Source organism: Oncorhynchus keta, chromosome 22 (genome assembly GCF_023373465.1).
Source record: "Oncorhynchus keta strain PuntledgeMale-10-30-2019 chromosome 22, Oket_V2, whole genome shotgun sequence".
Lineage (NCBI taxonomy): Eukaryota > Metazoa > Chordata > Actinopteri > Salmoniformes > Salmonidae > Oncorhynchus > Oncorhynchus keta.
The window spans coordinates 1,025,252-1,051,841 of record NC_068442.1 but is presented as its reverse complement, the minus strand read 5'-3'; the positions used below and the strand labels follow the sequence as shown (position 1 = coordinate 1,051,841).

The window sequence follows — 26,590 nt, the reverse complement described above, 5'->3', positions numbered from 1 at the left end:
GGCCGACTACTGTTGTGTCGTCAGCGAACTTCACAGCATGTGATACTAGTGATTTAATCCACCACTTTGAAAGACAATTTGGGTTGGTGTAGGGGCAGATTTAGGCTGTCATTTTGTCTTCAGGAGATTTTCTGTTTAATTTATTTGGACTTACACAATAGCTAATGTAAGTCATTAGTATCAACCCCATCCAACAATAAAATTATTATAAATATTTAACTTTCATGAAATCACAAGTGTAATACATCCAAATGAAGTTTATCTTGTTGTTAATCCAGCCACCATGTCAGATTTCAAAAAGGCTTTTCAGCCAAAGCACACCATGCGATTATCTGAGGACAGCGCTCAGCACACAAAACATTACATACAGTTGCCAGCCAAGTAGATGAGTCACGAAAGTCAGAAATAGCAATAAAATGAATCACTTACCTTTGATGATCTTCGTATGGTTGCACTCACAAGACTCCCAGTTACACAAGAAATGTTCATTTTGTTTGATAAAGTCCCTCTTTATGTCCAAAAACCTCCATTTAGTTGGCTCGTTTTGTTCAGTAATCCAATGGCTCAAATGTGGTGAAAACAGGCAGGCGAAAATTCCAAATAGTATCTATAAATTTTGTAGAAACATGTCAAACGATGTTGACAATCAATCCTCAGCTTGTTTTTAGCCTAAATAATCGATAATATTTTAACCGGACAATAGCGTCGTCAATATAAAAGAAGAACATGAAAGGCGCGCTCTCAGTCGCACGCAGTAACCAGCTCTGGGGACATCCCACTATCCACTGACTCAAAGTTGTCATTCTCCCTCATTTTCAAAATAAAAGCCCAAAACAATGTCTAAAGACTGTTCACAACTAGTGGAAGCAATCGGGAACAGAATCTGTTAGGCTTAGGCTTTCAATGGAAAAACAGCCATTTCAAAAAATAATGGCACTTCCTGGATGGATTTTCCTCAGGTTTTTGCCTGCCATATCAGTTCTGTTATACTCACAGACATCATCTTAACAGTTGGGAACTTGAGTGTTTTCTATCCAAATCTACCAATTATATGCATATCCTAGCTTCTGGGCCTGAGTAGCAGGTAGTTTACTTTGGGCATGCTTTACATCAAATTCCAAATGCTGCCCCCTATCCTAAAAGAAGTTAAGCCATTTTGCCACAAATTTGGAAGTATGCTTGGGGTCATTGTCCATTTGAAAGACCCATTTGCGATCAAGATTTAACTTCCTGACTGATGTCTTGAGATGTTGCTTCAATATATCCACATCATTTTCCTTTGTCATGATGCCATCTATTTTGTGAAGTGCACCAGTCCCTCCTGCAGCAAAGCACCCCCACAACATGATCAAATCAAAGTTAATTTGTCACGTGAGCCAAATACAACAGGTGTAGGTAGACCTTACAGTGAAATGCTTACTTACAGGCTCTAATCAACTGTGCAAAAAAACATTAGGTGAACAAAAGGTAAGAAATAAAACAGTAAAAAAACAGTGAGGCTACATACAGACACCGGTTAGTCAGGATGATTGAGGTAGTATGTACATGAATGTATAGTTAAAGTGACTACGGATATATCACAAACAGAGTAGCAGCAGCGTAAAAGACGGGTTTGGGGGGCACACAAAGCAAATAGTCCGGGTAGCTATTTGTTTACCTGTTCAAGAGTCTTATGGCTTGGGGGTAAAAACTATTGAGATGCTTTTTTTATCCTAGACTTGGCACTCCAGTACCGCTTGCCATGCGGTAGTAGAGAGGACAGTCTATGACTTGGGTGGCTGGGGTCTTTGACAATATTTAGGGCCTTCCTCTGACACCGCCTGGTTTAGAGGTCCTGGATGGCAGGCAGCTTAACCCCAATGATGTACGCACTGTAGCTGTTGCAGCTGTAGAACCTTTTGAGGATCTCAGGAAGTAACATCACTAATTAATGACACAGCATTGCCTTGTGTCTTATAGCCTAAATACAGCATGATCAGATCTGGGACCGGGCTAATAAGCCTTAAAAAGACAAGTAAACATAACTGAAGGAATCGTGTAGTGTAGTATTTACCTGCTGAAGCCCAGCTCTTTCTTATAGCACCAGAGGACAGATGGTCTGGCTCTGACTGCGGCTTTGGACAGCATGTGGTGCAGGATGACAACCTGGATGAAGTTAAATTGAACATGGATTACAGATGACAAACACTTCTGGGCTGATATCAATGTCTTAACCATGTACATGTTAAAGTAGACATTTTTACCTGGTCTCTGCCATGGTCCCCGACCACCACGAACATGGTGCGGTGTTGCTCGGAAACGCCATTATCTATCTGGACACGGATCCTGTTATCTATCTTTTTCCGAAATGTTGCCATGGTGGTTGGTCCCTGAGGGCGAAAAGGAGTAAGGCTGCTCCAGTATGGGTGTTATGCAAGGGGATTGGCAGCGGCACAACAGTAGTTCATCAATTAGCTGATCACATCCCTTAAATCCTACAGATGATTTATGATATGATTTATCTAGCTAGCAGGTATACAACTCTCTGGTTTAAGATATCGTTCTTACCTGACGTAGTTAGTAAACCCACTGGTGTTTAATCCTGATTAAACTAATAAATGTAGATGAAAACAGGACAAAACTCTGGAAGCAGTTAGTTTAGTTTACATGCTGCAATCATGCTGATAAACTCACGTGGGGACGGCGGTTCTGAAGGACCCTGCCATGACGTCAGAACTATGCGACAAAAGTACATGCGCTGTCTAACCAAATGCCTGAAGGTTAACAAATGTTAACAAACCTGAAATAAACAAAACATTCTCACAAGCAATGAGGTGAAGAAACACGTGAACATTATATATATATTCAACATATTTTGAAATATATAAAAATATGACTGATATTTCAAAATATGTTAATGATAGTACAAAGGCCGCCTTTCCCACTTGGTGGATGCATTTCATTATTGCAATCAATTGTTTAATTATATACAATTATCAACTTACATCCCTACATCAAACATGTCTAACAGTAGGCCGTCATTGTAAATAAGAATTTGTTCTTAAATGACTTGCCTCGTTAAATAATTTTTTTTTTTTAAGTATAAACAAGAAAATACAAAATACATACAAAAAATATATACTTTTTTAAAAATTACAATTCTAATGCAATCGTATTCACTCTTTAATGATTCAGGAAGATGTTATTTTTGTTATTCACTATGGATGTCTAATTTTGGGAATAGAATTCTGGAAATTTTTGCAATCTACTTTGAATTTTCAATGAGGGTTGTTGACGTCAACCAATGGTTTTCAATGGAGAGATGCTATGCTACTAGCTTCATGACATGAATATGCACAGCCATCTCGAGGTATTGGAGTGGCCATCAGAAAGGCCTGACCTCATTCCAATAGAAAATGTGTGGGCAGAACTGAAAAAGCGTGTTTGAGCAAGGAGGCCTACAAACCTGAGTCGTGATAGCCGTAATACAAAAAGTTCAGTCTCTCGATGTGCAAAACTGATAGAGACATACCCCAAGCGACTTACAGCTGTAATCGCAGCAAAAGGTGGCGCTACAAAGTATTAACTTAAGGGGGCTGAATAATTTTGCACGCCCAATTTCTCAGTTTTTGATTTGTAAAAAAAGTTTGAAATATCCAATACATGTCGTTCCACTTCATGATTGTGTCCCACTTGTTGTTGATTCTTCACAAAAAAAATACAGTTTTATATCGTTTTGTTTGAAGCCTGAAATGTGGCAAAAGGTCGCAAAGTTCAAGGGGGCCGAATACTTTCGCAAGGCACTGTATATTGGCCATATATCACAAACCCCCAAGGTGTCTTACTGCTATTATAAACTGGTTGCCAATGCAATTAGAGCAGTGAAAATAAATATTTTGTCGTACCCATGGCATACGGTCTGACATACCTCATATACCATCAGCATTCGGGGCTCAAACCACCCAGTTTAAAATATAGGTTATAACCAGACTGCCTCATCTCTACACTACACCAGAGGAAAATAAAGAGGCTCAATTCGGCAGAAGATCTGTCTCCCTCCAGCAGGTGGCGTTTTGTTGTTTCTCCCACCAAGCAAATCATTTTCTGATGGAGGTTAATGACCTTATCGAATTTGGTCCACAAACAAATTAATAGCTTATTTGCTACGTGATGTTTATTTGATCAAATAAAATTTGTTATGTGACATCCTGGCAACTTTGAGAAAAAAAAATGTCTATGCAACTTCATGGCATGAGGCTAGTAGCATAGCATCTGTCTCCTTTGAAGAGGCGGTTGATGTCAACAACCCTCATTGAATATTCATAAGAGGATTGCAATAATGAGGTGTACTCAACAATCCAAAGAAAGAATAGGTGGGAGCTAGACAGTACCGCCGCTTTGTGTACAAAGACTCCCATGGTACATGTCTTTCTGCCCTGACAATGTCAGTATATCTATAATCTTTGACGACACTTAATAAAATCACCACTTCAAGGTCTTCCTCAACAAGTAACCCACCATAGTAAAAGCGGTTTAATTTAGCCTCTGAGCTAATAAGAAGCGTAGATAGGAAATGTAGTCTTGATTCATCCGTGATCCCTACCCAGCTCTCAGATTGTGTAGTTTTCTACAGAGAATGCAATACACAACTCTTTCCATCATAAGTCAAAACCATCTTGTCTAGCCCTGGCAACACTTTCACCACCCAACAATAAAGGACACTGGACACAATCACCACAAATCATGGGTAAATGCAACATCTTTATTGAAACTCTTGAAGCAACATCAATTTACAAACTGAGGAATTGGGAGCTTCTTTTAAAAACATAACAAAAATGCTTTTTAGAACAAAGATGATATGTGAACAAAACAAAAAAGGGGGACTGGGCAAGAGAAAGAAATACTCCCGGGGGCTCGGACCAGCAGTGGCATGTTTTATTTTATTTAAAAAAAAATCTATGAAATCTTTCAAGTTTACAGGCTTGCTTAAAACCATTGTAACACTAAGGATTTACAGATTGGCTTGTGTATTCAGTCTCATTTTAAAACATTAATATTTGTTCAATATCAAAGCAGGCATTACTTTGATCCAAAAGCCAGGAAAAATACCACTGATGAGAAACAAAAAGGACAAATAAAAGTGATGGGGCAAAATGCATTCTGGATATCTCGAATGTTTAGTGTGGTGTGGAAAGTTGTCAGTCAAAATCTGTTCCAGTCGTTCCTCACCCCACCCCCCACCTTGGCCCTGACCCTTCAACGTGCCCCACCCAGGAAAAATATAACCAAGTAAACAAGTCCACCACTACACCGTTATACGTACCAGACGTTTCTGCAAACATTGAAATGTTAGGGCCAAGGGGAAGGGGTGAATTGGGACAGTCAAACACAGGCCCGATCAGGACCTCATGGCCTGGGCATTGCCTCCTCGAGACATCCCTCTGGATACCTGGCCTGCTCCACGCTTGTAGTTCTGATTATAACCATCCTGAAGCAGGGAAAAAGACAAAGCATTACTACTAACTGTTCTCATAGAATACTCCTACATAGATTTCTAACAAATAAAAGGAGTCGATCCAGTGATGCCCCCTATAAGGCAAACTTAGGCCCACATAATATTACTAACATGTAACACAACAACTCCTATAGATGCCAAACAGATATGAGACAATCCAAGATCCCCTATAGTAAGGGCGGGTCAACATCCCAGACCTAAATTAAGCCTACTCTTGAAACCGAAAAATAAATGCTCAACGGACAAACTCCCCCAATTGAAAGTACTTTTAATTCCGCGGCTTAAATCTGTGTCCGGGAAACCGGTCCTGAACATGTTAGCTCAACATAAGGTCAAAGGTTATTTACCCCCCGCTGGTAGTTGCCACCATTGGAGTAATCCCGAGGGGTATTGAACTGAGCCTGTTGATATCCAGAGTTTGGAGTGTTGGCGAAGGGAGGTCGGTAACCGTCATATCCACCTGGAATGGATTATAACACTCCAGTTAGACGCAGTCATTCAGTAAAAAGCATAGATTGTTGCTTTCGCTTATTAAACAGCATCAAGACCATGATGACACCAACATGTGCAACAAGCATGTGATATCAAATGTCAAACAAGTTGAGATCAAATCCAACAGATGTAGGTTTTTCTCTCCCATACACAACACTCAGCTCAATCCGTCTATTTAAGTAACTACTCTACAGACAAGAGAAAGCTCTAGTGTATCTTGAGGCTGATGTGTGGCCCTGCACAATTTAGTTTGTGACAGTAAAGGACAGGTCAGGCTACCGTACCTCTGAATCCGTTGGAGGGCCCTCTGTATCCGTTGACCATGCCGCGGGCGTTACGGGGGCCTCCGCGGGTCATGCCTCTGCTGTTGTAGAAGGACTGGGCCTGGCGACCAGCCGCGGGGATGAACCCTGGACCCTGCTGACCCTGGGGCAGGGCCTGGCTGGGCAGGGCCTGGCTGGGCAGAGCCTGGCTGGGCAGAGCCTGGCTGGGCAGGGCCTGGCTGGGCAGGGCCTGGCTGGGCAGGGCCTGGCTGGGCAGAGCCTGGCTGGGCAGGGCCTGGCTGGGCTGGGCCTGGCTGGGCTGGGCCTGGCTGGGCTGGGCCTGGCTGGGCAGGGATGGGTCTTGGGAGTGGAAGGCACCAACCACTACAGACAGGGAAACATAGATTGAGTAAAATGGCCTTGAGACAGTCATAATAAAGTTAGTGAAGTATCCTTTCCACACCATCTAGCGCTGTTCAACCATTGCCTTTTTCAGGACAGCTCCAGTAGCACGATGGTAAACGCATAACCAGGCCAGTGTGATACGGCTCGACTTGGTTTTGCTCTGTAGTATGACAAGGGAAAAAAACCTGCTCCAGCCCTGCTAGCTCACCAGACTGCAGCTGGTCAGTCTGCATCTCTGTCTGCTCCACAGGGAGCTGCTGTGATTGGCTGCTGAACCCCTGCTGGCTGTAGCTGTTCTGGTATTGGCTGGCCTGGGTCAAGGCTTCCGCCTCATTGGCCGGCGGGACAGGGGCATTGAGGTTGAACACCTGAGGGGGGGAGCAAGGTAGCCTGGTTAAAACAATGGTGTGCCGAGTGTTCAGCCTAGTTTAACAACGCTAGGAACAATTGTCACTCACAGGTTTATCAAGAGATAAAGCTACAATCTGAGATTTGTGTTTCAGCCCAAAACTATCTCTGTGTCTGCGCGCGCGCCTGCCTCCTTGTCCGCACGCCTGCCTCCTTGTCCGCGCGCGCGCCTGTCCCCGTGCGCGCCTGTCCCCTTGTCCGCGCGAGCGCCTGTCCGCGCGCCTGCGCCTGCCTGTCTCCTTGTCCGAGCGCGCCTGTCTCCTTGTCCGCGCGCGCCTGTCTCCTTGTCCGCGCGCGCCTGTCTCCTTGTCCGCGCGCGCCTGTCTCCTTGTCCGCGCGCGCCTGTCTCCTTGTCCGCGCGCGCCTGTCTCCTTGTCCGCGCGCGCCTGTCTCCTTGTCCGCGCGCGCCTGTCTCCTTGTCCGCGCGCGCCTGTCTCCTTGTCCGCGCGCGCCTGTCTCCGTATCCGTGCGCGCGCCTGTCTCCGTATCCGTGCGCGCCTGTCTCCGTGTCTGCGCGCGCCTGTCTCCGTATCCGCGCGCGCCTGTCTCTGTCTGTGCCTGCCTGCGTGACCGTGCCTGCCTGCCTGCGTGACCGTGCGTGCGTGACCGTGCCTGCATGTGTGTGTGACCGTGCCTGCGTGTGTGTGTGACCGTGCCTGCGTGTGTGTGTGACCGTGCCTGCGTGTGTGTGTGACCGTGCCTGCGTGTGTGTGTGACCGTGCCTGCGTGTGTGACCGTGCCTGCGTGTGTGACCGTGCCTGCGTGTGTGACCGTGCCTGCATGATTGACCGTGCCTGCCTGCCGGCGCTCGTGCGTGACCGTGCCTGCATGATTGACCGTGCCTGCCTGCCGGCGCTCGTGCGTGACCGTGCCTGCATGATTGACCGTGCCTGCCTGCCGGCGCTCGTGCGTGACCGTGCCTGCCTGCTGGCATGCGTGACCGTGCCTGCCTGCGTGCGTGACCGTTTCTGACTGCCGGCGTGCCCGTACCTTCCTGCCAACCAGAGAGACTGTTTGCGTTTTGACTAAGGCCTTACTGTCTGCATGGACTGGAATGGTGCTGCATTGACATTGATGCCGGAGATGTGTGGGGGTTTGGAGACGTTGACAGACTGGAAGACCTGCTGCTGCTCTGATGACAGGGACATGGACTCCTGGGAAGAACAGTACCATCAGATACAGTGATCCTGTACTCAGGTTGGTAAGAGTGTGGCGCTAGTAACGTAAAATTTGTTGGGTTCAATTCCCACAGTGAGTCCATCATTTATTTTTTGTATGTGTACATAATCACTGTGGAAATGTAACCCGCAACTTAAAAGTCAACTGCAAGTTGCTGGATAATGGATAAAAGTGTTTGCTAAGTGGCATGCATTATCCTTTAATAATTTTTTTTACCTGGATGGTGTCGATGGAATCCGCATGTGGGCGTGTTTCTGGCGTGTGTGATGACTGGTACGTGGGGCACGGGGTGGTGTACGACTCAGGCGTGGGGGACACCAAGGGAACCTGGGGATGAAGGAGCAGATCAAATGCATCTTCCAGCCTCACTGGAATTGTCACTCATCTAAAATACCTTTGACCAATCCAGACAAGTCATATCAGTGATTACTTAACTTCTTTGGGACAGAAACAGTATTTTCACATCTGGATGAAAAGCGTGTCCAAAGTAAATGGCCTGCTTCTCAGACCCAGAAGCTAAGATATGCACATTATTAGTAGAAATTAATAAAACTGTTTGAATCATGTCTGTGAGTATAACAGAACTTATTTGGCAGGCGAAACCCGAGGACAAACCGTTCAGATTTTTTTATTTTTGAGGTCACTCACTTTTTAATGGGTTTTCATTTGGAATCCAGATTTCTATTTGACTTTCCTGCAGTTCCTATCGCTTCCACTGGATGTCAACGGTCTTTAGAAATTGGTTGAGGTTTTTCCTTTGAGAAATGAAGAACATTGTTCAGAATGAGGCTCGAGGGAAGTGTACTCTTTGTTAGAGGCGCGTGACCTGAAAGCACACTCCACTTTGTTTTCCTCCGGCATTGAACACAGTATATCCCGTCTTCAATTTGATTGATTATTTACGTTTAAAAATACCTAAAGTTGTATTACAAAAGTAGTTTGAAATGTTTGGACAATGTTTACAGATAACTTTTGAGATATTTTGTAGTCACGTTGCTCAAGTTAGAACCAGTGTTTTTCTGGATCAAACGCGCCAAATAAATGGACAATAAATTGATATATATCGACCGAAAAATTGAACAAAAGGACCATTTGTGATGTTTATGGGACATATTGGAGTGCCAACAGAATAAGCTCATCAAAGGTAAGGCATGAATTATATTTTTATTTCTGCATTTTGTGTCGCGCCTGCAGGGTTGAAATATGCTTTTCTCTTTGTTGACTGGGGTGCTATCCTCAGATAATAGCATCGTTTGCTTTCACCGTAAAGCATTTTTGAAATCTGACACATTGGCTGGATTCACAACAAGTGTAGCTTTAATTTGGTATATTGAATGTGTGATTTCATCAAAGTTATTTTTTTGAATAGTATTCATTTGAATTTGGCGCTCTGCATTATCACTGGATGCTACCATCCCACATATCCCAGAGAGGTTAAGGGTGCATTTTAGGGCCACCCGGGTGGCGCAGTGGTCTAAGGCACTGCATCGCAGTGCTGGCTGTGCCACCTTAGATTCTGGGTTAGGGTTGGGGAGGGTTTGGCCGGCAGGGATATCCTTGTCTCATCGTGCACTAGCGACTCCTGTGTTGTGTCGGGCCGGGCGCAGTGCACGCAGACCAGGTCTCCAGGTGTATGGTGTTTCCTCCGACACATTGGTGCGGCTGGCTCCCGGGTTGGATGTGCATTGTGTCAAGAAGCAGTGCAGCTAGGTTGGGTTGTGTTTCGGAGGACGCATGGCACTCGACCTTCGCCTCTCCCGAGTCCGTACGGGAGTTGCCTAGACCTTCTGTAGCTCAGTTGGTAGAGCATGGCGCTTGTAACGCCAGGGTAGTGGGTTCGATTCCCGGGACCACCCATACGTAGAATGTATGCACACATGACTGTAAGTCGCTTTGGATAAAAGCGTCTGCTAAATGGCATATATTATTATTATTAGTTGCAGCGATAAGACAAGACTGTAACTACTACAAATTGGATACCACAAAATTGGGGAGGAAAAAAGGGGTAAGATATATATATATATATTTTTTAAATTGCATTTTCAAATTATTTGAACATGTTATGTTATTAAAGGAAGCCCCTGCCATCATCAACACCCATACTCACCTGCATGGGCTCAGGCTGTACCGGGACAGTGTTGTGTGGTGAGAGGCGTGATTTTAGATGGACTGGGGGACAGCCCAACTGAGGAAGGTCTATGTTCTGAGCTGCAGGCTTCATGGGCTGGGCTGACACGATGGCTGGGTCAATGAGCTGACCATCAAACTCCAGCATAGAGTCCTGAGGGAGGAAGCAGAAAATATGGCTGAACAACAAAACTCTTTCCTTTATTCCTCACATCTTTGATTCCTTGATCTTCTGACTCCACAAAACTACACAACTACACAAAATGCATTGGTCCTGAGGGAAGCAAAAAATGTTATTATGGCACTATGCTGAATATGTGACTGACTGAGGTCCAAAGCTATGGTTGCCTAAAAGCCACTAGATCGTGTTCACCTGCTGAGCTAAAGCCCAGGCATTAGCTTGGACCAAATGCCTAATATTCAGGTCCAAACCGCCTCATTGTACAAGCCTCAACCACAGTCACAGCAACCACAGCTAATTGCTAGACTTTAGCTCAATGGGCTAAGAGTCTTGAAGAGGGTGGTGGTTCGAATCCCCACCTGCATGAAGTTGTAAGGCCCCTGCATCTGTGACAAGAGGTCCTGGACTGCCTGCTTCCTGACCACCGGGGGTGTGACTGTGGCCACATTCAGGGAGTGGGTCTCCAAGTCATTGGGGGGAAGGGCTGACTGTACAGGCGGTTGCTGGATGACACACTCCACCTGAGGGGGAAGAACAAGAGGCAAGGCCAGAGGCTGTATACCCTATGAAAGTACCCTTCCGTATCCAGTCCCATAATCTCGACTAGACGATGACATAAAATGGTCATTTAAGATATAGTCCAAATGAGACTTTTTAAAATGTAGGTGACGTCTTAATAATTAAACGTAACATATCTTGATAAAAGGCATTGGGTATGACTAAATCAATACATGAATACAAAATTGAATTTTATATACATATCCTGCTGCTTTGATCACATGCCGGAGGACTTACAGGAACGGTAAAAACCCGTTAGTTACAGGACGTTTCACAAGATTTAAATTAGATGACACCGTTTTATTTTTTACTGAATGTTGATAGCTAATGCAAAAAAAAAGGAACAAAAAATGTTTGTCTCTGAACAGTTGATGTTGAGATGTATCTGTTACTTGAACTCTGTGAAGCATTTATTTGAGCTGTAATCTGAGGTGCAGTTAACTAATGTACTTATCCTCTGCAGCAGAGGCAACTCTGGGTCTTCCTTTCCTGTGGCGGTCCTCATGAGAGCCAGTTTTATCATTGCGCTTGATCATTTTTGCAACTGCACTTGAAGAAATGTTCTTGACATTTTCCAGATTCAGACATGAAGGTAAGTCAAAGTAATGGACTGTCGTTTCTCTTTGCTTATTTGAGCTGTTCTTGCCATAATATGGACTTGGTCTTTTTCCAAATAGAGCTATCTTCTGTATACCACCCCTACCATGTCACAACACAACTGATTGGCTCAAATGCATTAAGGAAAGAAATTCCACAAATGAACTTTTAACAAGGCACACCTGTTAATTGAAATGCATTCCAGGTGACTACCTCATGAAGCTGGTTGAGAGAATGCCAAGAGTGTGCAAAGCTGTCAAGGCAAAGGGTGGCTACTTTGAAGAATCTCCAATATAAAATATATTTTGATTTGTTTACAATATGTTTCCATGTGTTCTTTCATAGTTTAGATATCTTCACTATTATTCCACAATGTAGAAAAATGAAGACAAATCCTTAAGTGAGTAGGTGTGTCAAAACTTTTGACTGGTACTGTATAACTACAGAATTAAAATAGATCCTGCTTCTGTTGCATGTGAGCGTATTGTTTAATAGTCTACTGCCTCTATGAGCACCAAACATCACGCATGTCCGATAAACAAATTCACCATTTTGTCTGTTTTTAATCTGTAAAAAAGGCTTAACACTTTTTAAAAATGTTTTTAACAGCCTCTGGTATTATTGATAATTTATATGGTGTTGTTTACAATGTTTCAAATTGTCAGAAAAATAATATTCATAATAATAACCAAAGTTTTTCTTGATCTCCTAATTGTTATTATGATGATGGTCAGTATAATAATAAGTAATGGCATTATTTTTTTTATTTCACCTTTATTTAACCAGGTAGGCAAGTTGAGAACAAGTTCTCATTTACAATTGCGACCTGGCCAAGATAAAGAAAAGCAGTTTGACACGTACAACAACACAGAGTTACACATGGAGTAAAACAAACATACAGTCAATAATATAGTAGAAAAATAAGTCTAAACAATGTGAGCAAATGAGGTGAGATAAGGGAGGTAAAGGCAAAAAAGGCCACAGTGGTGAAGTAAATACAATATAGCAAGTAAAACACTGGAATGGTAGATTTGCAGTGGAAGAATGTGCAAAGTAGAGATAGAAATAATGGGGTGCAAAGGAGCAATATAAATAAATAAATAAATACAGTAGGGAAAGAGGTAGTAGTTGGGGCTAAATTATAGATGGGCTATGTACAGGTGCAGTAATCTGTGAGCTTAAAGCTAGTGAGGGAGATAAGTGTTTCCAGTTTCAGAGATTTGTGTAGTTCGTTCCAGTCATTGGCAGCAGAGAACTGGAAGGAGAGGCGGCCAAAGGAATAATTGGTTTTGGGGGTGACCAGAGAGATATACCTGCTGGAGCGCGTGCTACAGGTGGGTGCTGCTATAGTGACCAGCGAGCTGAGATAAGGGAGGACCTTACCTAGCAGGGTCTTGTAGATGACATGGAGCCAGTGGGTTTGGCGACGAGTATGAAGCGAGGGACAGCCAACGAGAGCATACAGGTCGCAGTGGTGGGTGGTATATGGGGCTTTGGTGACAAAACGGATGGCACTGTGATAGACTGCATCCAATTTATTGAGTAGGGTATTGGAGGCTATTTTGTAAATGACATTGCCGAAGTCGAGGATTGGTAGGATGGTCAGTTTTACAAGGGTATGTTTGGCAGCATGAGTGAAGGAGGCTGTTGCGAAATAGGAAGCCAATTCTAGATTTAACTTTGGATTGGAGATGTTTGATGTGAGTCTGGAAGGAGAGTTTACAGTATACAGAATGGTGTCGTCTGCATAGAGGTTGATCAGAGACTCACCAGCAGCAAGTGCGACATCATTGATGTATACAGAGAAGAGAGTTGGTTCAAGAACCCTGTGGCACCCCCATAGAGACTGCCAGAGGCCCGGACAACAGATCCTCCGATTTGACACACTGAACTCTATCAGAGAAGTAGTTGATGAACCAGGCGAGGCAATTATTTTAGAAACCAAGGCTGTCGAGTCTGCCGATGAGGATGTGGTGATTGACAGTCTTGTAAGCCTTGGCCAGGTCAATGAATACAGCTGCACAGTATTGTTTCTTATCGATGGCGTATAAAATATCGTTTCGGACCTTGAGCGTGGCTGAGGTGCACCCATGACCAGCTCTGAAACCAGATTGCATAGCGGAGAAGGTACGGTGGGATTCGAAATGGTCGGTAATCTGTTTGTTGACTTAGCTTTCGAAGACTTTAGAAAGGTAAGATAGATATAGGTCTGTAGCAGTTTGGGTCAAGAGTGTCCCCCCTTTGAAGAGGGGGATGACCACAGCTGCTTTCCAATCTTTGGGAATCTTAGACGACACAAATGAGGTTGAACAGGCTAGTAATAGGGGTGGCAACAATTTTGGCAGATCATTTTAGAAAGAAAGGGTCCAGATTGTCTAGTCCGGCTGATTTGTAGGGTTCCAGATTTCGCAGCTCTTTTCAGAACATCAGCTGACTGGATTTGGAAGAAGAAGAAATGGGGAAGGCTTGGGCGAGTTGCTGTGGGGGGTGCAGTGCCGGGGTAGGGGTAGCCAGGTGGAAAGCATGGCCAGCTGTAGAAAAATGCTTATTAAAATTCTCAATTATAGTGGATTTATCAGTGGTGACAGTGTTTCCTATCTTCAGTGCAGTGGGCAGCTGGGAGGAGGTGATCTTATTCTCCATGGACTTTACAGTGTCCCAGAACTTTTTTGAGTTTGTGTTGCAGGAAGGAAATATCTGCTTGAAAAAGCTAGCCTTGGCTTTTCTAACTGCCTTGAGTATATTGGTTTCTAGCTTCCCTGAAAAGTTGCATATCACGGGGGCTGTTCGATGCTAATGCAGAACGCCATAGGACGTTTTTGTGTTGGTTAAGGGCAGTCAGGTCTGGAGAGAACCAACGGCTATATCTGTTCCTGGTTCTACATTTCTTGAATGGGGCATGCTTATTTAAGGTGGTGAGGAAGGCATTAAAAAGAAATATCAGGCATCCTATACTGACGGGATGAGATCAATATCCTTCCAGGATACATCGGCCAGGTCGATTAGAAAGGCCTGCTCGCGGAAGTGTTTCACTGTAGAGCCTACAGTGAATGTAGGCTCTGGGGCGATAAAATAGCTTCAAGGTATAATGTACAGCCAAAGGTATGGTAGGATGTGAATACAGTGGAGGTAAACCTAGGTATTGATTGACAGTGATGAGTGGAGGTCATTTGACCGCTGACCCATTTCGGATGCAGGCAATGAGGCAGTGATCGCTGAGATCTTGGTTGAAAACAGCAGAGGTGTATTTAGAGGGCAAGTTGGTTAGGATGATATCTATGAGGGTGCCCGTGTTTACGGCTTTGGGGTGGTACCTGGTAGGTTCATTGATAATTTGTGTGAGATTGAGGGCATCAAGCTTAGATTGTAGGATGGCTGGGGTGTTAAGCATGTTCCAGTTTAAGTCGCCTAGCAGCACAAGCTCTGAAGATAGATGGGGGGTAATCAGTTTACATATGGTGTCCAGAGCACAGCTGGGGGCAGAGGGTGGTCTATAGCAGGCGGCAACGGTGAGAGACTTGTTTTTAGAGAGGTGGATTTTTTAAAGTAGAAGTTCAAATTGTTTGGGTACAGACCTGGATTGTAGGACAGACCTCTGCAGGCTATCTTTGCAGTAGATTGCAACACCGCCCCTTTGGCCGTTCTATCTTGTCTGAAAATGTTGTAGTTAGGGATGAAGATTTCAGAATTTTTGGTGGTCTGCCTAAGCCAGGATTCAGACAAGGCTAGAACATCCGGGTTGGCAGAGTGAAACTTAGGGAGGAGGCTTCTAATGTTAACATGCATGAAACCAAAGCAATTTTATTTATCTGTTATTTTACCAGGTAAGTTGACTGAGAACACGTTCTCATTTGCAGCAACGACCTGGGGAATAGTTACAGGGGAGAGGAGGGGGATTAATGAGCCAATTGTAAACTGGGGATCATTAGGTGACCGTGATGGTTTGAGGGCCAGATTGGGAATTTAGCCAGGACACCGGGATTAACACCCCTACTCTTACGATAAGTGCCATGGGATCTTAAATGACCAGAGAGTCATGACACCCGTTTAAAGTCCCATCCGAAAGACGGCACCCTACACAGGGCAGTGTCCCCAATCCCTGCCCTGGGGCATTGGGATATTTTTTAGACCAGAAAGAGTGCCTCCTACTGGCCCTCCAACACCACTTCCAGCAGCATCTGGTCTCCCATCCAGGAACTGACCAGGACCAACCCTGCTTAGCTTCAGAAGCAAGCCAGCAGTGGAATGCAGGGTGGTATGCTGCTGTTACGGTTACAGAAGTCATCAAAAGAGAGCGCCTGGGAAATAGGAGTGGAGCTAGGCACTGCAGGGCCTGGATTCACCTCTACATCACCAGAGGAACAGTAGGATAAGGGCACGGCTAAAAGCTATGAGAATTGGTCGTCTAGAACGTCTGGAACAGAGAGTAAAAGGAGGTTTCTGGGGCCGATAAAATAGCTTCAAGGTATAATGTACAAAGTTATGGTAGGATCTGAATACAGTGGAGGTAAACCTAGGTATTGAGTGATGATGAGAGAAAGATATCGTCTCTATAAACATCATTGAAACCAGGTGATGTCATCACGTGTGGGTGGTGGAACTGTAAGGTTGGATAAGGTATAGTGAGCAGGGCTAGAGGCTCTACAGTGAAATAAGCCAATAAACACTAACCAGAACAGCAATGGACAAGGCATATTGACATTAAGGAGAGGCATGCTTAGTCGAGTGATCAAAAGGGTCCAGTGAGTAGTGAGGTTGGTTGGGGTCACGGCGATTCAGACAGCTAGCCGGGCCATGGGTATCAATCTAGCATAGGATGAGGTCTGTTTAGCCACCTCGCGTGTTTCCGTCGGTAGATTAGTGGGGTTCCGTGTGGTAGGGAGGATCAATCCAATTGGCAAAATAGCTAAAGTTAGTGAACCAAGAAAAATTGTCCGATATACCTATTCAGATAGCAGCCTATAAGACAGCTAATGATTAGCGGGCCGCAGATGGGCGTTCAGGTAACATCACTACGGAGGGGCCAGCTGGATAACTCCCTCGGGCAGATAACGTCGCTAGTCCAGTCGTGAAGGCCCAGTGGGGCTCCGCATCGGCAGTAAAACGGGTCCGGATAGGAGATTGTAGCCCAGGAGTGGCTGATGGAACTCTTAAGCTGGCTAGCTCCGGAATAATTGATGTTTGCTCCAGAATCGACGTAAGCCAAGTCACACGGATAGCAGCTAGCTAGCTGTGAGATCCTGGTGTAAATGTCCAGAGCTTGCAATTGAAATCCGGGGATATGGAGAGAAAAATAGGTCTGGTATGTTCTGGTCTGAGTTGCGGTGTACAAAACTGCCGATAGATTTTCGAGCTAAAGGATAGCTGATTACCACAAACCGTGGTTAGCTGAATGCTAACGTTAGCCAGAAAACTTAGTTAACTTAGTTAGGCCTATATTTCAATAGTTAATCATAAAACCTTTCACAGCGTATGAGTTGTTCACGATTTGAAATGCAATCGATCATTTAAAGTTAAAATAAAGCGTTCATTTAATAAATAAGCGTAAACAATAAATAAACAGTTCCATTTTGTAAAATTGCATTCAGGAATGAATGCAACTTTCGTATTTTCTGTAATAAAGTCTTTACAAAACTTTATAAAAACACTCTCTGGTGTTAACATTGTAATCTTTCTGACCGTTTGGAACAATATAATTTAACAGCACCTGTTGGGCACACATAATATGCATGCAGCGCTTGCTCCTTACCTTCTTTTTCTTGATCGGCAGTATTTTCCACAACTAGTCACATTTATTCCACACATCTGACTTCCCCTTTACCTCCTGAGCAACCAGTAAACATTCGCCCGTTTCCAGTTGATTTGTCACGTCCTCTGCATCTATTTTGCTGTGTGTTACGGTGTTCAGAGTTTGTTATAACCAATTTATTGATGCGAGTATGATAGGCTATAGGTCAGGCCATATTGGTCACATGCATGTGACGCATGCATGTCACGTAAAGAGAGCAAGGGCCGAGGGAATAGGGAATGTTTTTCCTAAACAAATGAGGGATTTCGGTAACTTTTCAGTCAGAAATGGCTAATTACGCTGCAGCAACACAGACAGCACGATAAACACTGTTCTGTGGTGGTCACTGCAGCAGAGAGGAGAGAGAGACAACAGGTGCTCGTCCCACAGTCACTCACAGTAAATTTTTATATTTACACACCGCGCAGCAAGTCTGAGCCCGGCCCAATTAAATCAACTGCGTTTCGACTCTAGTCATTTGCATGTCTTAATTATATCTAACATTACACTTAAAGCATCAGATAAGCCTAGTGCAAATACTTGATTTGATTAAAACACATAGGATGTGTCTATGAAAAAATAAACATTTAAACATTTTGACTGGTTGAATGACAGAGATGACTCTGTAGACCAATATTGTTTTTTGTCTGGGACAGCCCTACCATGATTTGTGGAATGTGTAAAACACTGAGCATCATACCTCTATTTCTGTCGTCCACTTGTCTCCTTGCTCCTTGTCACTGCTGCTGTACATGGTGTCTGGAATGAACTGTCTGTTTACGAACTGAAAACATAAACAAGATGGCCACCGTCACAAAGCAGCCGAGACATGATAATAACTGAATGAACAGGGTAGTGTTCAGTCGGTAGGAAATCAAAGAAAACTGGCCAAAACAGGTATGTAACACATGTATACACTATCTGAATTTGTCCAATTGGAAGCACTTATTTTCATTTCCATTGCGAAATGTAGTAAAACAATGCCTTAATGAACACGACCCAGGATAGTATGTCCTCTCACCTCTGTAGCCTCCACCTTAATGGGCTCTATGTACTCTTCAACTATTTCACCCTCTGAAGAGAAAAATAATTTTCAGAATGCAGGACGAAAGATGTTTAATTAAACAACATCTTTATTGTCATAATTGGAAAACTAAACAATACAGCAAGTAACGTAACTTAAGGAGCGAACAGTTAACATTTAATATTGCCTACAACTTGCTTACAAATTCCCAAACTTACGTGTACTTTTGCTAACAACTACATTGGTTCGCCATTTTCAAAAAAAATCTCACATTTCTAAGGATGGCAAAGGAACGTGACCAGTTGAGCTATCAAAATATGTATAACTTTGTCCATTTATAACTCAAAAGAGCAAATTAACATCAATGTCAAAAATGTTGACCTTGGTCGACGGTCTGCTCCTCTGCAAACTCCACTACTGCTTCCAACTGCTGCTCCTCATCCTCCTCACACACTCCATTCTGGTGGGACTGGGCTTTGTCAAAGTACCCGCTTAGCAGCGCCCGGTCCAGGCTGTCCTTCAGAGCTTTGTCTGGGGAGGGGAAGGGTTGAGAACCATCAGCATCACCATATCACAAAAAACACCACGGTATTATGATGCATCAATCTACAATAAAATATGGTGGACACATCTGGCCAAAGTATGTCTCATCGCATTCTCCAGTCTTGCGGTCTGAGCACTGAACCCCCCCCCCATTGAAGTGCTCTATTGAACATGACCCAGTTCTCCAAGAGGTGGTGGTGCTGGTGACTGGAGAGAGGCGACTGGCTTGTCTAGACCCATAATGCTGAGACTAGAGGTCGACCGATTAATCGGAATGGCCGATTAATTAACAATCGGTATGTTTGGGCACCGATTTGCCGATTTTTTTATACCTTTATTTAACTAGGCAAGTCGGTTAAGAACACATTCTTATTTTCAATGACGGCCTAGGAACGGTGGGTTAACTGCCTTGTTCAGGGGCAGAACGACAGATTTTCACCTTGTCAGCTCGGGGGATCCAATCTTGCAACCTTACAGTTAACTAGTCCAATGCAATAACGACCTGCCTCTCTCTCGTTGCACTCCACAAGGAGACTGCCTGTTACGCGAATGCAGTAAGCCAAAGTAAGTTGCTAGCTAGCATTAAACATATCTTATAAAAAACAATCAATCATAATCACTAGTTAACTACACATGGTTGATGATATTACTAGATATTATCTAGCGTGTCCTGCGTTGCATATAATCTGACTGAGCATACAAGTATCTGACTGAGCAGTGGTATGCAGAAGCAGGCGCATAAACATTCATTCAAACAGCACTTTCGGTGCGTTTTGCCAGCAGCTCTTGCTATAAAGCGCAGCGGAGATGGGCTACAGATTTTGGCAGCAACGTGTCACTTCAAAATCACTCAATGGCCTCAGTCTCAGAATTTGAACTTTGTTTTTTGTGGTATAGCGTGATAAGCAGAATTGAATATAGATGGATATTGGTGGAAACTGTCGTACACGTCGATCCAGAGGATCCCAAACATGGCCAATGCGTGACATGTCTGGTGAGTATGCAGTCCATGGAAGAAATGGAACATTTTCAGCTTCCAGGAATTGTGTACAGATCCTTGTGACATGGGGCTGTGCATTATCATGCTGAAGCATTAAATGATGGCGGCAGATGAACGGTATGACAATGGGCCAGAGGATCTCTTCACGGTATATATGTGCATTCAAATTGCCATCTACAAAATACAATTGTGTAAGCCTATGTAGATATTCCATTAAAAAAATCAACCGTTTCCAGCGACAATAGTCATTTACAATATTAAATGTCTACACTGTATTTCTGATCAATTTGATGTTATTTTAATGAAAAAAAGTGCTTTTCTTTAACCTGTTGCGACGAGAAATCCCGTATCCGGGAGCGTAATTATAGCCTCAAGCTCATTACCATAACGCAACGTTAACTATTCATGAAAATCGCAAATGAAATGAAATAAATATATTAGCTCACAAGCTTAGCCTTTTGTTAACAACACTGTCATCTCAGATTTTCCAAAAATGCTTTTCAACCAAAGCTACACAAACATTTGTGTAAGAGTATTGATAGCTAGCATAGCATTAAGCCTGGCATTCAGCAGGCAACATTTTCACAAAAACAAGAAAAGCATTCAAATAAAATAATTTACCTTTGAAGAACTTCGGATGTTTTCAATGAGGAGACTCTCAGTTAGATAGCAAATGTTCAGTTTTTCCAAAAATATTATTTGTGAAGGAGAAATCGCTCCGTTTTGTTCATCACGTTTGGATAAGAAAAAAAAAACGGAAATTCGGTTTATTATTAAGTGTTATTATTCATAATATCGACAGAAACATGGCAAACGTTTAGAATCAATCCTCAAGGTGTTTTTCACATATCTATTCGATGATAAATCACTCGTGGCAGTTTGGTTTCTCCTCTAAACAAAATGGAAAAATGCACGCACCTGGAGATTACGCAATAGTTTCGACGGAGGACACCGAGCGGACACCTGGTAAATGTAGTCTCTTATGGTCAATTTTCCAATGATATGCCTACAAATACGTCACAATGCTGCAGACACCTTGGGGAAACTACAGAAAGTGTAGGCTCATTCCTTGCGCATTCACAGCCATATAAGGAGACATTGGAACACAGCGCATTCAAAATCTGGCTCACTTCCTGTATGAAATGTCATCTTGGTTTCGCCTGTAGCATTAGTTCTGTGGCACTCACAGACAATATCTTTGCAGTTTTGGAAACGTCAGAGTGTTTTCTTTCCAAAGCTGTCAATTATATGCATAGTCGATCATCTTTTCGTGACAAAATATCTTGTTTAGGTGAACCTTCGACTGAGGTCCTGAGCTCTCTGGAGCAGGTTTTCATCAAGGATCTCTCTGTGCTTTGCGCCGTTCATCTTTGCATCGATCCTGACTAGTCTCACAGTCCCTGCCGCTGAAGAACATCCCCACAGCATGATGCTGCCACCACGACACACCTCCAGACGTGACTTGGCATTCAGGTCAAAGAGTTCAATCTTGGTTTCATCAGAACAGAGAATCTTCTTTCGCATGGTCTGAGAGTGTTTAGGTGCCTTCTACTAAAATCCAGAGCGTGCTGTCATGTGCCTTTTACAGAGGAGTGGCTTCAGTCTGGCCACTCCACCATAAAGACCTGATTGGTTAGAGTGCTGCAGAGATGGGATAACCTTCCAGAAGGACAACCATAACCACAGAGGAACTCTAGAGCTCTGTCAGAGTGACCATCGGGTTCTTGGTCACCTCCCTGACCAAGGCCCTTCTCTCCCGATCGCTCAGTTTGGCCGGTCGGCCAGCTCTAGGAAGAACCTGTGTTCTTGGGGACCTTCAATGCTGTGGAAATGTTTTGGTATCCTTCCCCAGATCTGTGCTTCGACACAATCCTGTCTTGGAGCTCTACGGAAAATTCCTTCTACCGCATGGATTGGTTTTTGCTCTGACATGCACTGTCAACTGTGGGACCTTATTTAGACAGGTATGTGCCTTTCTAAATCATGTCCAATCAATTGAATTTACCACAGGTGGACTCCAATCAATTTGTAGAAACATCTCAAGGATGATCAATGAGGGGGCGCTAGAGAGCGTGCTATGGTGTAGACATGCTTTGCTAGAACTCCGCTCGATTTTGAAACAAATGAGTATTTATCTTAACCTCTCACGACCTGTAACTTCAAACAAATATGACAAAGGGAAAAGGCACCAAAAAAGGGGGCTCTAAACAACATAATTTGAATGAGAGACAACGAACCAATTTCAACATCGCCAACCCACGAGGAGTTAGCTGAAGAGGCTAGCTTCCAAGAGTTCCCCACAGAGCCTACTCAAAGTGACATACTGGCTGCCATAAACTCACTAAGCAAGAAGGTGGACACAAGGTTGGCTGATATCTCAAAGAGTATTGGGACTTTGGCCGTGAAGGCAACTAAGGGAAGGGTGCATGAGGTTGATCAGACGACAGTCGATCACGAGGCCAGGCTACAGGACATAGAGAAACAGTGCGCAACTTTCAAAAATGACAACAAAACCCTGAAAGCCCGACTGGAAATGCTCGAGTCGCATTCAAGACGCCAGAACATCCGAATATGTGGGATCCAGGAGGACACTGAGAAAGGGAAACCCACTGAATTTGTCTCGGAGCTGATACAGGCATTGCTGGGGAGTGAACACTTCAAAACGCCCATCCTGATCGACCGCGCACACAGATCTCAGGCAACGAAGCCGGCCAAGGGCGCGCCACCAAGCCCATTCATTGTACGGCTGCACTATCCCCAGACCAGGGATCTCATCCTCAAGCTGGCTAGTTAAAAGTTCCCCCTTAACTTCAACGGAGCCAGGGTGTCTTCCTACCCAGATCTTACCTTGGAGGTGAGGAACCAACGGAAATGATGAGGTACGCAACAAATGCAGCCCGGTTTAAGGTGACAGTCGAAGGATCAACACGTACGTTTGACAACCCAAAAGAGGCCGATCTGTTCTTGACAAGCAAGCTCCCTGGCTGAGGATACAGAACGGCTGTGTCAGCTGGCTAAATGACCAAATACAGGCCAGGAATGTGTTTGAATTTCCGGCCTATGTCTTTTCGATTAGAAGATCAGAAATTGGGACTTATATAATAGGTGAGATGTTGTGGGGAACAGGAGAACATTATTAGGACGAATTCCTCGTATACAGTCCTTGAGAAGATCAAAGTTAAAATATGAATACAATACCATACTTTCGAAATGGGTGGGCTCTTTACTTGCTAGAACGCAACAAAGTTATTTTGAACTGGGTGACAAACCACAAAAATTATTAGCAAGACAGCTAAGGCATGTACAGGCATCTAGAGCTATTCACAAAATAAAAGACAAGAAGGGTAAAATAGTAACAGATCCAGAGGATATTAATAAATGCTCTGCACAGTTTTACTCAGAGCTATACCAATCAAAATGCGATGCTACTGATCCAAACTATGGACCGCTTTCTCGCTGAATGTGAACTTCCTAAACTAGACGGGGGCAGCTGCTGCACTCGATGCAGGGATAACTTTAGAGGAAATTAACACAGCGATAGCACAATTTCCAAACAGCAAGGCCCCTGGGCCCGATGGATATGTAATAGAGTTTTATAAGAAGTGCTGCGCCAGTCTATCTCCCCTTATGTTGCGAATGTTTAAACAATCCAAAGAAAATGCCAAACTCCTGCAAACACTGTATGAGGCTACAATAGCACTGATCTTGAAAAAAGATAGAGATTACATGGAGATGTCGTCTTATCGCCCCTTGTCGTTACTCCCCATAGAAAACAAGGTGTTGACAAAGATATTGGCAAACCGATTGAAAACATATATTTCCGACATCATACACCCTGACCAGACAGGTTTTATCCCGGGCCGACGTACATACTACAATTTGAGACGCCTTTTCAACATAATGTATCACGATCATAAGGTTGAGGCAGTGGTAATAGCTCTTGGTGCAGAGAAGGCGTTTGATCAGAATGAGTGGAAGTATATGATGTCGGTTCTGGAGCACTTCGGGTTTGGAAAGGAATTTATTAATTGGATAAGAATTATTTATGCACACCCAATGGCGTGGTAACCAATCAAGAAATGTCGCAGTCATTCCGCTTGTTCAAGGGGTGCCGACAGGGGTGCCCTATTTTGCCTGCTCTCTTCGCTATAGCCATATGGAACCCCTTGCTACTCGCATTCGGGCATGTGCCGATATAGCTTCTGTTAAAATAAAGGACACACAGCACAACATTTCCCTATATGCAGACGATGTTCTTTTGTTTTTGTCCAAGCCTAAAACTTCTACTCCATCCTTACTTAACTTGATAAACACATGTGGCTCCTTCTCTGGCTACAAGATAAACTGGCAAAAAAAGTGAGTTGATGCCAATATCACAGCCTGTGGATATGCAATTTCTGCAATCTACCCCGTTTAGAACAGTGATAGACAAGTTCACAAGCCTTGGCATTGTAGTGACAAGAGACCTTGATCAGCTATTGAAAGGGAATTGGGACATGAAAATATCAGCTTAAACAAAGTATAGATTTTTGGAAAACTCTGCCTACCTCCTTGGTTGGTCGTATAAACGCTATTAAAATGTTTGTCCTACCCAGGTTTCTTTACCTCTTCCAATGTCTACCCAATTTCATACCACAAAGCTATTTTAAGAAACTGGATTCAATAGTAACTCCATTTTTATGGGATAACAAGACAGCCAGAATTTCAAAGAAGCATTTATGCAAGTACAAGATAGAGGGGGGCTTTGGCCTCCCTCACTTTAAACTGTATTATTGGGCTGCTAATCTGAACATTTTGTCTTTCTGGAGGGAAAGTTTACCTTTGATGAGACAGAAGGATATGCCTGCATGGCTTTTGATTGAGCAGGCCTCCTGTCAACGTTCCTCACTCCCTGCACTGGTTAATAGCCCATCATATGTGAAAAAAACCCACTTATGACTCTAACCCAGTCATTTGTCATACGCTTAAGATCTGGAAACAGATTAGGTACTTTCTTAACATACCCACTGTATACATTGACAGCCAGATTTGCCTGAATCATGCTTTCCACCCTGCATTGGATGATATGGTGTTTTCACATTGGAGGGAGAAGGGGCTCACAACAATTGGTAATCCATACATAGATGGTCAGTTAGCTTCATTTCAACAATTACAGGAAAAGTTCAACATGCCAACACATTTTTTCAGATACCTCCAAATCAGGAATTTCCTACATTAGATAGCTTGATCCTTATCAAACCCCATTCAAATCCCCGAGCTGACAAGGTACAAATCTGTCGTTCTGCCCCTGAACAGGCAGTTAACCCACTGTTCCTAGGCCGTCATTGAAAATAAGAATTTGTTCTTAACTGACTTGCCTAGTTAAATAAAGGTTAAAAAAAATACATTTAAAAAAGGGTTGGTCTCTAGACTGTATGATGTCCTACAGGCCCACAGAGGTATCCACAGACACCATTAAAAGGGCTTGGGAACAAAAACTTGGTTCAGAAATGTCAAATGAGAACTGGGTAGAAGCTCTCAGGAATATAAACCACAGTTCAGTGAATGCCAGACACAACCTTGTACAGTTTAAGGTGATACACAGGTTGCATTACTCAAAAGTAAAACTGCGTAAAATATTCCCGGATACCTCACCACTGTGTGAGAGGTGCAAGCAGGACGAGGGGACGTTGACCCACTTATTCTGGACATGTCCTAAGTTACATGTTTACTGGGCTCTCATTTTTGATTACTTATCTAGAGCCTTTGATAGAGTTCTAGCCCCAGACCCATTGATCGCTGTTTGGTACAGTTGATGGGAATAACCACGAAGGGAAAGCTGTCTCTCTTTGTACTCTATTAGCCAAAAGGCTCATATTGCAATTTTGGAAATTGGAGACTGTACCTATCTTTGAAATGTGGTTACGGGATTTAGGGAATGTAGTACATATGGAAAAGATTCGATACAATACTTCCAATAGAATGTTTTACAAAATTTGCCAGCCGATACTGGATAAATGGTCTAGTCCCGCTTCATAACTGGGTTGACGATCTGCTGCTACTCTGTGCTGTACTCCACTCAATACTTATTTTTGGCTTAACTACACTGCTTGTAATGACTATATGCTGTCTTCATATACATGTACCACCTAATAGGATTGTGTTTTATTTTGTGTATGTGTGAGTTAAGTTATTTTGTCCTCTAAATTGGCCATCCCATTCAACAGTACAATGAATGTCATTGTTAGTATTGCTGTCATTTTTTATTTAATTTTTTTATTGGAAAATAAAACATATTATAAAAAAAGAAAAAAGGATGATCAATGGTAACAGGATGCACCTGAGCTCAACTTCAAGTCTCAAAGCAAAGGGTCTGAATACTTACGTAAATAAGGAATTTCTGATATCTATTTTTGTAAATTTGCTTTGTTCTTATGGGGTATCGTGTGTAGATTGCTGAGAAATTGTTTCTATTTAAACCATTTTAGAATAAGGCTGTAACTTAACAAAATGTGAGAAAAGTCAAGGGGTCTGAATTCCTTCCGAAGGCAC

At 43.5% G+C, this 26,590-nt stretch overlaps 2 protein-coding genes across 6 annotated transcripts in view; both read right to left on the bottom strand.

The window, feature by feature from the left end:
• nat10 (N-acetyltransferase 10) overlaps positions 1-2,709 on the bottom strand; it is a 28,557-nt gene extending 25,848 nt beyond the window's left edge. Inside the window, exons 1-3 of one of the 2 annotated variants that reach the window (XM_035797956.1) lie at positions 2,548-2,709; positions 2,244-2,369; positions 2,054-2,145 (exon numbers count right to left, since the gene is read on the bottom strand). In XM_035797956.1, the coding sequence (XP_035653849.1) occupies positions 2,054-2,145; positions 2,244-2,357 (206 nt within the window). In that variant the 5' untranslated portion in view covers positions 2,358-2,369; positions 2,548-2,709. Of the gene's footprint in view, positions 1-2,053; positions 2,146-2,243; positions 2,392-2,547 lie in introns of both variants that reach the window. The other variant, XM_035797957.2, reaches the window with a different exon arrangement.
• Positions 2,710-4,720: 2,011 nt separating this feature from the next.
• The window catches only part of LOC118400932 (caprin-1), a 40,543-nt gene continuing 18,673 nt past the window's right edge, over positions 4,721-26,590 (bottom strand). For all 4 annotated transcript variants that reach the window (XM_035797965.2, XM_035797968.2, XM_035797966.2 and 1 more), the window contains 11 exons: positions 18,898-19,047; positions 18,514-18,566; positions 18,193-18,276; positions 10,909-11,070; positions 10,349-10,522; positions 8,458-8,568; positions 8,100-8,216; positions 6,863-7,022; positions 6,271-6,633; positions 5,842-5,954; positions 4,721-5,467 (listed from right to left, as the gene is read on the bottom strand). In XM_035797965.2, the coding sequence (XP_035653858.1) occupies positions 5,378-5,467; positions 5,842-5,954; positions 6,271-6,633; positions 6,863-7,022; positions 8,100-8,216; positions 8,458-8,568; positions 10,349-10,522; positions 10,909-11,070; positions 18,193-18,276; positions 18,514-18,566; positions 18,898-19,047 (1,577 nt within the window). In that variant the 3' untranslated portion in view covers positions 4,721-5,377. The remainder of the gene's footprint in view (positions 5,468-5,841; positions 5,955-6,270; positions 6,634-6,862; positions 7,023-8,099; positions 8,217-8,457; positions 8,569-10,348; positions 10,523-10,908; positions 11,071-18,192; positions 18,277-18,513; positions 18,567-18,897; positions 19,048-26,590) is intronic.